Here is a 12,499-nt window from a genome sequence, read left to right on the forward strand (position 1 = left end):
ATTCAAGGTCTGTAAAACATGTCTTACATTGACAGGCTCAAGAAGCTCAATCTATTTAGTTTATCCAAAAGAAGCTTAAGAAGCAATTTGATCACATTGTATAAGTAAGCACATGGGGAAGAGATTTCTGAAGCAGATGGCTTTTTGGTCTAGCAGAAAAAGAAACAACAGGATCCAGTGGTTGGAGTCTTCTCGCCCATTGTCTTTCTGCTTCAAACTCTTCGCCCTTATTGTCCAAGACCTTAAAAAACCTGGTTTCCACTACACCCAAACTACCTGATACACTGTTCATGTGTCCTTCTTTTGTTAGCTGTGAGCTTTCTTCCATACAAGTCTCTATTCCTGGAACCCAGAATGCCAAACCACCAAGTCCCTCTTTCAAACATACACATTACAAGAGGCCTATAAATTCTAGTACTGCACAAGATGTTTGAAAATCTTGACATTCTCCCCCACCTCAAAAAATTCAATATAGATTGCTGAATTACCCATGATTGTCAGCTACTTAAGTCTAGAACCCTGCCTTCATACCTTCCTGGGCTTCACGTTTACACTGTTGATGCTAAATGAACTAATTTTTTTTTTAAAGAAGAATCACACTAAGAACAGTATTAAAACAACCTATCATTTTATTTTTTTGTGCTGCAATATGAAAATATAATCTCTAATTTGTACCTGACATAAACTTCTGTCGAATTTGGATCTGGGTCCAAATTTCTCCAAACTTTTGGAGTATTCAACTCCAGAGCACTGGTTTGACCCATGATGGAGAAAGGGACCAACAGAAACATTCTGATCATAATATGAGCTCCCCAAAATTTCAGAGGTGTTCGGACATAGGTTGGGTTCAGGGCATCTTTAGCTCTGACAATTACACAGTGCAAATTTTAAAAAGTATATTTTACTTCATCTTTCTTCTAATAATTTGTGAAGAATTATTTTTATGTGCTGTATCTATCAATTTAGTCTAATGAAATAAAATACATTCTACTCCGAAAAAGAGAGACTCTAAAAACTAACAGTGAAGTCTCTAGACACAAAAGAAAGCAAAGATAATTAACTAGTAATGAACAGAACCTATTTTCATTGGCAGTGTGGCAGTATATTTAATTTCTTTAAACTCAAACAAAAGAAGAGCAAATAATGCTGTAGTCACATATAAAAAGACAATTCTGCCTACATTTTACCCACCTATAATTCTTTCACCCCCTTCTCCAGCCAGCATTTGCAAATGCTACTTCTGGGGGAATTCTGTGCTACTGCATACATGCAGAATTCATGTCCTCCTGCAGATACCCCTTCCCCCCCAAAATACATTCTGCCAGGTAGGTGCTGCAATTACACCTTTTGCCCACCAGGGGCTGCTGTGGCACCAGAACAGAGGGCAGCCACATCACAGGCCGGAGCAGCCAGCCGCGGAGATGGAGAAGAGTCTTCATTCCTCACAGAGCCCTGCTCATTGGGCCAGGTGACGAGGCACAGGAAGGATGGGGGGGGGGGAGGGGACAGACAGCAGGGCTGTTGGGGGTCACAGACTGGGATTCAGAAGGGCTAGTGGTGAGGGACAGACTGGGGCAGGGGCACAGGAGCTAGTGGGGTGACAGCATTGAGCCAAGGGCTGAATGGGAGTTGGGGTGCAGGGCCACATGAGGATTGGCGGTAGGGAGTGGCTGAGTGGGAGTGCAGGGATATGAGCATGTGCACCTTTCTTAAAAGGAGAGGCTAGGGGTCAGCCAGGGTCTGCATGGGGGAGGCTCCCCAACAATCCCTCCCACCCCCAAAAAACTGTTCCCTACTTCTCCCACCCACACCCAACAACCCTCCAGGTTCACTCCGAGGCTCCTTCCAGCAATTACTTCCCTCTCCCTCAGCTCCTCCATTACCCCTGACCTCACTAAGCCTTTGTATTGCTTCTGAGGGGTGCGGAAAATGCGTTTCTGTATTGTAGTTTAAATGAATGATTACTTAAAGTTCTGTATTAAAACGTCCAGTAAGGAATCTATTTGTCAAAAAACATTTCCTGAATCTTTTTTGTTGTGTGACATGCTTGCTGACAGCTATTTTGAAATGAATTACCAAAATAACTGAAAATAGCATGATTATATTGTGTTATTTAGACAAATAAAATTTGCAATGAATGGGAGGGACAAGGGTGTTTGTGCAATTAGAAAGTTGGCAACCCTACTGGGGACAGACTATAGGTCATATCCTGTGGCTGGATAATGTGATGCCACCTTTAGCCAGAGACAGAAAAAAGGCTGGATCTGGATGAAAATATAGCCATACTTGTAAAATAGTAACATCTATAATGACAAAAGAATTCTAGTGAGACTACCTAAAACCAAACTTACTGTGAGAAAAAGGTAATATGGTACCATAGGTCCAGTCCTGTGAAGTACTCAGCATCTTCAACAGGATCTGGATGGTATTCAGCACTTCACAGCAGTAGTCTCCTATATACTCTTGTTGAAAAACACAGCTTCTACTGAAGAGCAGAGTAACTGGATCCAGTCATTTTTGCTTAAAACACAATTGTTATTGCTTATTTATCGATATAAGCTGATTAAACAGACGGATGAGAAAATGCAAAATGCTGCCATAACAAGCAATATAAAGTATACCATTTGTGCAGATATTTTGCTCACTTTATTTGGCAGTTCTACTCTGTCCACCTAGACAAAATATTACAAGGAAAACCAGATCTATAAATTGTCAGCCTCAGGAACTCATTAACATCAGTTTAAATCTTAATATACTTCTTTGAAATTGTATTATGATTAGGTGCAGTGTCAGACAAAATATTGATGCAAACCGGCATTACTCAGAGACTTGAATGGATTCCTGTTTTTAGTATTCAGTATGACCCTCCATATTATTTTTGTTAATAGCCATTTCAAGGAATTCTCTCTTTTTTGGGATGGGGGGGCGGACAGAGTAGTGAGTGGGTAGGCAGGAGGGCAAGGGAACTCTCAGAGCCATCAACAAACCCTACAATTTGTGATTCAGTATGTGTTTTTTATATCTATCTATCTATCCATCCCTGCATTTTTATGTAACTTTGATTTCTTATGCGAGTGATTGTTTTCAATGTAAAGCAATGAAATTGCTATGTTTGATTTACCTTAATATACATTTTGCCATCCTCTTTAGAATGTAAGCTTAACATGCTCTGAATATATGTTGGACATTCTATGCAAAAAATGCAACTGTTATTTAACCAACCTAAGCTCTATTACTGTATTCTGTAACTGATATATTCAAAATAGCAGAGCATTTTACTACTGCTTTGTAGAAGTCACTAGAAAGTCAAATTAAATAAGAAAGGCAAATTTTAAAAAATCAGAATTAAAGATTAAAAAAAATCAACAGGCCTGAGACATATCCTTTCATAGAATTACAATTCCTAAAATTGCAAGGCAGATCCAAAATCTAAGCACAGTAATCACAAGTTAGAAATACCAACTGCTCCTGCAGGGATGTCGATGTCTGCACAGTGCTGTCACTGCTATGTCATTGCTATGTTGGGCCTAAACATCTCTCTAGCACACGTGCAACTAATAGACAAAAAAAGGAGAAAAATGTTGAGTTGTGACTATGCACACAGGAGAAATCACCACAATTTTCCCCCTAAAAATACTCTCTCTTTGAAATCAACAACAAATATATCATTGGGGATTTGATACTCAGAAGACTCAAAAGAACAGTCTGAAAGGGACAGATGAACAACAGGATACTGCCTTCCCGGAGCTAAGACATGAGACATCACTCCAAAATTAGAAAGGCCTCAATTTGTGGTGTTTCATATCGGCATTAATGACACTGTATTGCAGGACATCACGCCGACAGTAGATGACTTCAAGGAACTCAGAAATATGCCGAGGAAGAAGAATATCCAAGTGATCATCTCTGAGACCCTTCTTGTCCCATGAACAAAACAAGGCAGAAGACTCTGGAAGTGAACCGCTAGCTAGATAAGTGGTATAGGATTGAGGATTTTGGTTTTGGGAAACATTGATCCACCTTTTACGAGGAAAGGGGTTCTACGTATTTTGGATGACCTTCACCTCATTAAAAGAGGGATCAATCTTCTCCAGAACAGGCTGACTAGAATAGTCAGGAGAACATTAAACTAATAAAAAAAGAGGAGGGTAAAAAGATGAAAGATACAAGCATTCAATTAGCACAAAACTGAGATGTTGAGAACAAAATTAATCAAGGAACTGAAGGACATGACAAAATTCTTGACTTGCTTATGTATCAATGCTAGGAGCCTAGGTAACAAACAAGATAAATTTGAATCTGTCATTTACAAGCATAAATTTGATCTAGTTGGTATTAATGAAACCTGATAGGATGACTCCCATGATTGGAATGTTAAAATCAATGGTTATAACATATTTAGGAAGGACTGAGCAGGCAAAACAGGAGGAGGAATGACACTATTTAAAAAGTGGCATTACCGGTTTTCAAGTCACTGATTACTTCAACGAAAATGATCCTGAATGCTTATGGATCAATGTCCTAACAGATAAAGCAAAAGATGGGGTAACAGTTGATATCTGCTAAAGACTATGAAGTCACACTAGGGAACAGGATGACCAGCTCCTTATGCACCTATCTATAATGTGCAGGAAAAAAGTCTTGTGATCATAGGAGACTTCAATTTGAGTGACACATGCTGGAGGTCTCATGTTGCCAGTACTAAAACTTCTTGAAATTTCTCAATGTTATAGATGACAAATTTCCTAACTCAGAAAGTGTTGCATCCAACATGATGGGAATTTTATATTAGATCTCATCTTGAGATCACAGAGCTAAAAATTAATGGTAACTTAAGTACAAATGATCATGACTTCACTACATTTATAACGTGCAAACAGAATAAAGCCAGACCAGGGATATATATACTTGGTGCTTTAATAGGATCAGTTTCACAAAACTGAAAACAATTAAGAGCCAGATCAACTGGGAGGAAGAATTTTATCAGAAACTATGAAGGATAATTTGAAATTGTTGAAGATGCCCAAAAAAGCCATAATCCTACAACAGAGAAAGGCGGCTGTATTGGTTAAAAAACTGACCTGGTTTAAAGGGTGAATGAAGGAAACTATAAAAAGTAAAAATTACTACATAACAAATGGAAGACTGGAGAAATTGAGTAATGAACATAAATTGGAAGCCTTGAACTGCAGAAAATTGATAAACGAAGCAAAGGGACACAAGGGGAAATCTAAGGCGAGCAGAGGTAAGGACAATAAGGAATTTTAAAAATATATTAGGAACAAAAAGAATTCTAACAATGGCATTAGTCCATTACTAAGTGGAAATGGCAGAATTATAAATAATAATGCAGAAAAGGCCAAATGTCCAATAAATATTTCTTGTCTGTATTTGGGAAAGAAAGATGATGTAGTCATATATAATACCACTCTTTCCATTCCACTAGTATCTCGGAAGGATGTTAAACAGCATCGACTAAAGTTAGACATTTTTAAACAAGCAGACAGCTTGCATTCAAGAGTTTTAAAAGAGCTGGCTGAGGAACTTGCTGAACCATTGATGTTGATTTTCAATAAGTCTTCCAACATCGGGGAAGTTCCAGAAGACCTGAAGAAAGGTAATGTTGTGCCAATTTTAAAAAAGGATAAATGGGATGACCAAGGTGGTTATAGGCCTGGCAGTCGGACATTGATTCTGGGCAAGATAATGGAACGGCTCATTCAAGAATCAATTAGTAATGAATAAAAGATGGTAATATAATTAATGCCAATCAACTTTGGTTTATGAAAAATAGATTCTGTCAAACTAACTTGAAGTGTTTTCTTTTTTAAATGAGATTACAAGTTTGGTTGATAAAGCATAAATTTGATCTAGTTAGTATTACTGATATTAATATAACATACTAAGGCCATGTCTACACTAGCAAACTTACAGTGGCACAGCTGCAGTGATGCAGCTACGCCACTGCCACCGTAAGATCGCTCATGTAGCTGCTCCATGCCAACAGGAGAGAGCTCTCCCATCGACAAAATTAAAGCACCTCAATGAGCAGTGGTAGCTATGTCGGCGGGAGAAGCTCTCCTGCCAACATAGCGCTGCGCACATGACTGCTTATGCCAGTGAAATTTATGTCGCTCAAGGTGTGTGTTTTTTTTTTCACACCGCTGAGTGACATGTTTTGCCGACATCAGTGATAACATAGATGACTTCTTAAGGCATCCGACTGCATACTGCATGACGGTTTGATTAAAAAACTAGAAAGATATAAAATTAATATGGCACACATTACAGCAGCGGTCCAGGTGTTTGGCAGCATTTCGGCGGTGGGTGGGCCCTTCAGTACTGCTGAAGACACAATGCAACTGAAGGGCCCCCGCCGCCGAAATGCCCCATGAGCCCTGCCCCGGAAGAGGTCTGGGTCTTCGGCGGCATTTCCACAGTGGGGGGCCCTTCAGTGCTGCTGAAGACACAGAGTGACTGAAGGGGCCCCCGCTGCCGAAATGCTGCTGAAGACCTGGACAGCTGCCAGGTGAGTACAAGCGCCACAGTTCCCCCGCTTTACCCCAGGCCCCTTGAATCCTCTGGGCGGCCCTGCTTTATTATACAGGATGTCAGACTAGATCAGGGGTTCTCAAACTGGGGGTTGTGACCCCTCAGGGGGTCACAAGGTTATTACATTGGGGGCTCACGAGCTGTCAGCCTCCACCCCCAAAGCCTGCTTTCCCTCCAGCATTTAAAACAGTGTTAAATACAAAAAAAGTGTTTTTGATTTATAAGGGGGGGTGCACTCATAGGTTTGGTGTGTGAAAGGGGTAACCAATACAAAAGTTTGAGAAACACTGGACTAGATGATCACAGTAATCTCTTCTGGCCTTGGAATCTATGAATCATTCTGTGTCATGTAGCCTCCTGGTTCTTTGAAGTTATACAGACAACCTTATGCTTAAAGTATTATTGACATACTTCCCCCCCCCCCCCCAAAATTCACAAGCATACATCACAAATTTTGGTCTCTATATTGACCCCATGAAGAACACAGTTCAGATTTGATTTAAACAAGACAAGAGATCCAAAGTAATAGACAAGATTTTTACAAACATATTTTAAAAAGAAAAAACACTTAAGGGGCTGGCAAATTCACTGAAATGCAGTGGACTGTTCTCCAGTCAGCACTCTAAAACATCTCAAACCACTTAGATACAAACGCTCAAAATAAAGAAACTTTCAAATATAATCTTTTTAAAAACTATGCTAAAGGTGCAATGCACGTGTTTTTAGGAAGCATCACAAGCTGATATCACAAGCACATAAAATAAAGCAGGCGGTGTTTTCCTGTAATGTTTTAGTTCATATTGACACTGTCAACCATCGCAAGGGAGCGATATAATTCAAACGCACCAGGTAGGGTAAAGATGAACCAATTTTCAGATAGTTTAAAAAAACAAAAAACCAAAAATTATTTCTGTATTTTATGAGGTAACACTTTTCCCCTTACAATGGAATTCACCCTCCTTTTTGCTTAACTGGACAGAATTAAATTCTTATCCTGGAAACAGGTTTCAGAGTTGCTATTCCAGCCTATAGATTGAAACAGTGACTCTTCTATCCTTTTCCCAAAAACTCATTCATATTAACACATCCAGATACTGCCTCACCTCCCAAACGACACAGAAGGGCAGAGACTTACATATGGCTACTCCACCCATGCAACCTCACAGTGGTGCAGAACCTTGCACTGGTCCTCTGTACCTACATGAATTTCACTCTCACGGACTTTGGCAATTTTAGTCATATCCACTAATCTATTTTTAGGCAAAAGAATAGAAATCACCTTCTACACTTGACAGTGTGAATGGAATCATTTCAGCTCCACTCTTTTAATAACTGATCTTTTAAAGATAACAGAACTTCTGCCTTTTGTCTAGAATTTGTATATTATTCTTTAATTGAAAATTTATGCTAAAGCTTGATATTCTAATGACTTTAAAAGTATCTTTCATCATGTACATTCCTCATTGAACATAATAATATGGGTCCCATTTAAATCATTGGGAATTTTATATATGTGATGGAACACAGTGGATTTACAAAAAAGGAGATGAGATCTAGACTATACACAGTAGCCTCTATTCGGACATAGTCAAGCTCAGCTATTCATTCTTCTCAAAACAGATCATTCATATTGTGATTAAATCTGCAAAACTAAGCCATTTTTGTTAGTGTGAGTGCAAAATTCACATAAAAATGGCAAAAAACAGTACCCTTTGTTTGACTCCAACTTAAAAGCAACTGATTTTTTTTTTTAAACTGCACCTCAGCCATGAAACTAATTAATTTAGGTCAAATATAAATTTAAATGAGTTATAAACACCCCAAAATTGGGGCACCATAATATCAATGCAATAAGGCCCCCAAACAGAGTAGCCCAACTTGAAGCTAAAGTGTGTATCCATTTGGACTCAAGACTTACCAGTCTCTGCATACTTTTTACATGGGTAGGACTGATAGATAAGGCCTCTTCATACCAGCGTTTGGCTTCATCAATATTTCCTCGAAGTTCAGCCACTTGACCTCTCATGTAGAGGACGTTATGTGACATTGGAAAGAGGTTAGCTGCTTCCTGGATACATGCTGTGGCTTCAGCAGGCTTCCCAATTCCTACATAGACTTCAGCTGTAGGAGGAAAAAAAGAAAAAACGAGTAAATACATTAATGTATTTTTCTCTAGTTAATCATAATATGCCAAAATATTGCAAGAACGGTTACATTTTCTTGAGGTTTTTTTCATTTCCTGCCAAGTGAATAAGGTTATTTCACTCAAGAAGGGTAATAACTGAAGCTACAAGAAGTGGCCACATAAACCGTTCCCCAAATGAATCTTTTAGAAAATAAGCAACTTTTCTATCTGTAACATGTATACTTTAATTTTTTACAATGGCTGTTCCAGACAGCTGGGAGCTTTTTAACAGAAATGTTTTAGTACTACAAAGTAACCTTAATAACAGGTACTTTTAATAAACACTGGAAATTCTAAAAAACTTATCAGCATATATGCTGACACAATTAAAGAAAACCACTGAGTCCCCATGTTTCAGGTGTCAGACTGGAAGGCACCAATTACTGAGCTGACTGAAAAGTTTCTGCTTGTTACTGATATGATTTTACAAGTCACAAACTGAGGGAAGTGGCATCTGCTCATGTTCCCAACCACTGTATGTGGCAACCTGATCCAAATTATCCTGTGTATTTAAGCCTTTTCTTCTTAAAAACACATTTGGTAAGAAAAAGAAGGTTCTTGGTAATGTAACATAATTGAATGACAGGTCTATTCAGCATTCTGATTTGCTGAGAAACTGCCTGTGAGATTTGAGAAATAAGTTATTTAACTCAATAATTTTATGTGAACATTAAAAACTGTATAATTATATTGGCAACAATTAATTTAAAATATATCATAACTGATATAAATAACTGGCTGGCCTGAGAATGAACTGTCTTTAGGTTGGGTTGGCTAGCTAAAAGTTGCTCAATAAGTAATTAATTAATGGCTAGAAAAAAAGTGTTTTGTTTCAGGCATTCCCTCAGTCTTAAATATTATCATTATGTTGATCAATTAGCTCAAAGTCTGTGCTTTGACTGGGAGGAGGGAGGGTTAAAAATGATGGATGAGCAAGGGACTGTTATCTTGTATGTTTGCATAGCACAACTGGGCCACAAATAATGATTGGGACCGATGGATGCTACCATAGCACAATTTATAACAAATAGCAACTAATGTGTGTTTAAAAAGTCAAAGCACTACAGATACATCTCTTCTCTTCAAGCCAGTGTTCACGCTACATTATTTGGAGTAATACATCAACCCCATTTAGAAGGATAGGGACATTAAGAGCTCAGTCCAATGTCTACTGAAGTAAACTGGAGTCTTTTCAGGGAGTTTAATGATCTTCGGAGGGAGCCTTAAAAAAATTCAAGTTGATGAGATGTACCACAAATTTTAAGGCACTTTTTAGGGGATAAAAAATTATATCAAACAAACAATAATTAATATTACTTCAGTCATTCAACTTAAAGAAAAGGAGAATGTAAGTCTTCAGTTGGTTGAACACCTGTAATTTATTAGTTCTTGTACTCATTACTCTGTCTATCCACTTACAGCAATCACAACCATAGCTTCTAGGCATCTAACAAAGGTAGACAATAAACACAGTGTAAGAGCCCACACAATCTAAAGGCACACTGAAAAACAACCAGAATGGTAGGAGAACTAACAGAGGACAGGAGTCATGAAAGTCTGACGGAAACTGATGAAAGTAATTAATCAGAGAGTTCAGGGAAGGAGATGGGTGAACATTCATTTAAGGTTCAGAATTTAATCTTTTGCCTGATCTGGTAATTTACATGAACATTTCTCACACATGTTCTCTGATTAATACCATTTCTTCATCTTTTAGGAATAAAAGACGATTACCTTTTCCGTAAGTGGTGTTCTTCGAGATGTGTTGCTCATGTCTATTCCACAACAGGTGTGCGTGCTCGCCACGTACACCGGTGCCGGAAGTTTTTCCCCTAGTAGTACCCGTAGGAGAGTGCCCCAGCGACCCCTGGAGTGGTGCCTCCATGGCACAGTATAAGGGGCACTGCATGCTCCCCCCACCCTCAGTTCCTTCTTGCCAAACATCTCCGACAGAGGGGAAGGTGGGCTGGATGTGGAATAGACATGAGCAATACATCTCGAAGAACACCAGTTACAGAAAAGGTAACTGTCTTTTCTTCTTCTCTTAGAGAAGGGGGCCAATGATGCTGGTGTTTGCCACAGGGCATTTGAAATTTTTGCCACCGCTTCATGGAGAGGTAAAGCTACCCTGCCTGGTGATGAGGAGGACAGAACATTAAACAAGGAGTCTGAGGGCTCCTCCATCTCCTCCTCCTCCTTCCTCTGAGGTCTGGAGAGGGAGGCTGATGATCCTTCTGAGGCTCCGGCCACTGAGCGAGCCCCACTGGGGGCTACGTCAGTGGACATGGTGCCCACTGGTACCACTGAGCTAGCCACAGGACCTGGTACCACTACACCTGCTTTGGCGCCAGCAGAGCCGGTTGTTCGGCCTGGCTGACCTGGCCAATCAATGGATGACTACAAAGGGAGGCTGGGCTGACATACGACCTGCGGCTGTCCCCGGACCAGGAGAAGCAGTGGTGCTGGAAGTGATGCCTACCACCGGACCGCGATCCTGACGTGGAGGACTGGTACCGTCGGTAACAGCTGCTCCACGATTGGCTTGGACGGACGGACCTGCAATGGTGAGACACTGGTGATCGACGCCCAGGGCTGCGGAGGCAGTGCTGTGGCAGGATCCTGGAGTGGGACGGCGAATGATGTCAACATCCGTGCCGTGACCAGCTGCAATAATCCCTCCGAGACGAAGACCTTTGGCGACGTCTGCCTTGGTCCCATTGGTGTTCGCTCCTTGAGGTGGAGCGCTGCTGAGAGTCTCGGTCAGATGGAGCCCAACCAGACAGTTTGGTGGGCGTCGAGGGCAATCCATGTGGACTTTGCCCTGAATGGTTGCTGGGCAGCGAACGGCGTCAGGAATGTTCTCTCAACTGAGACTGGTACCAAGCTGGGGGTGACTGCGGAGATCTCAGTGGAAACTTGTCTCTGGAGCGCGGGGCCAACATCGGTGGTGCTCCTAGTACTGGCATGGACATAACATCCCGGGCCGCTTATAGGGCCTCCAGCGTGGAGGGCATCCGGGGAGGCCTGCTCTGAATGGGCCAGGCTACTCCGCTCAACTTAAGTCGGAGGCCTAGAGGCTGATGGGGATCGAGGTCTGCCCGACATGGGTCGGGCCTCTGTCCCGGGTTTACTCCGGTGCCGCAGTGAAGGAGGCCTCTTTCTAGCCTTCTTGGCGTGCCCCGTGGATGGAGACCGGTGCCGACTGGTCGATGGTGCCAAAGGGTCGCCATGCACCAACACAGCAGTGCCTGGTGCCGACTCGGAGCAGCACGCTGGAGCCGGGATCAGCTCCAACTCCATCAGAATAGCTTTGAGCTTCCTCTCTTGGTCCAAGGCTTAAATGACTTACAAATCTTGCAGCAATCGCTGAGATGGGTTTTCCCCAAACAGCGCAGACAGTCCGAGTGCGGATCACTCAGTGGCACAGATCACAGACAAGTTGTGCACGACATAAAACCTGGGGTGTGGGGCACGCCCCGGCCTGGGCACTCTAACTAAACTAAACAATTAACTAACTACAGGTACCATACACTGAATGAACAAGCAGTTTTGGGGACGAGCTACAGCAAAGCTGGAGCAGAGCAATTCTGAAGCAACTTCACTGGTGGCAAGAAGAAACTGAGGGTGGGGGAAGCGTGCACTCCAGGGGTGGCTGGGGCGCTCCCCTACGGGTACTGCTAGGGGAAAAACTTCTGGCATCGGTGCATGTGGCGAGCACACACACCTATTGTGGAACACACATGAGCAATCACTTGAAGAACA

The 12,499-nt window shown here is 41.4% G+C and overlaps 3 protein-coding genes across 10 annotated transcripts in view; all 3 read right to left on the bottom strand.

Moving 5' to 3' along the window:
• RPS6KA5 (ribosomal protein S6 kinase A5) overlaps positions 1-12,499 on the bottom strand; it is a 669,794-nt gene that overhangs the window by 203,441 nt on the left and 453,854 nt on the right. The window lies entirely within an intron of this gene.
• LOC127052409 (uncharacterized) overlaps positions 1-12,499 on the bottom strand; it is a 179,864-nt gene that overhangs the window by 83,479 nt on the left and 83,886 nt on the right. The window lies entirely within an intron of this gene.
• TTC7B (tetratricopeptide repeat domain 7B) overlaps positions 1-12,499 on the bottom strand; it is a 330,755-nt gene that overhangs the window by 49,898 nt on the left and 268,358 nt on the right. For 7 of the 8 annotated variants that reach the window (XM_050953235.1, XM_050953234.1, XM_050953237.1 and 4 more), the window contains one exon: positions 8,471-8,673. In XM_050953235.1, coding sequence (XP_050809192.1) covers positions 8,471-8,673 — 203 coding nt within the window. Of the gene's footprint in view, positions 1-3,460; positions 3,555-8,470; positions 8,674-12,499 lie in introns of those variants that run through there. The other variant, XM_050953241.1, reaches the window with a different exon arrangement.

The sequence above is a fragment of the Gopherus flavomarginatus genome, chromosome 5 (assembly GCF_025201925.1).
Source record: "Gopherus flavomarginatus isolate rGopFla2 chromosome 5, rGopFla2.mat.asm, whole genome shotgun sequence".
Lineage (NCBI taxonomy): Eukaryota > Metazoa > Chordata > Testudines > Testudinidae > Gopherus > Gopherus flavomarginatus.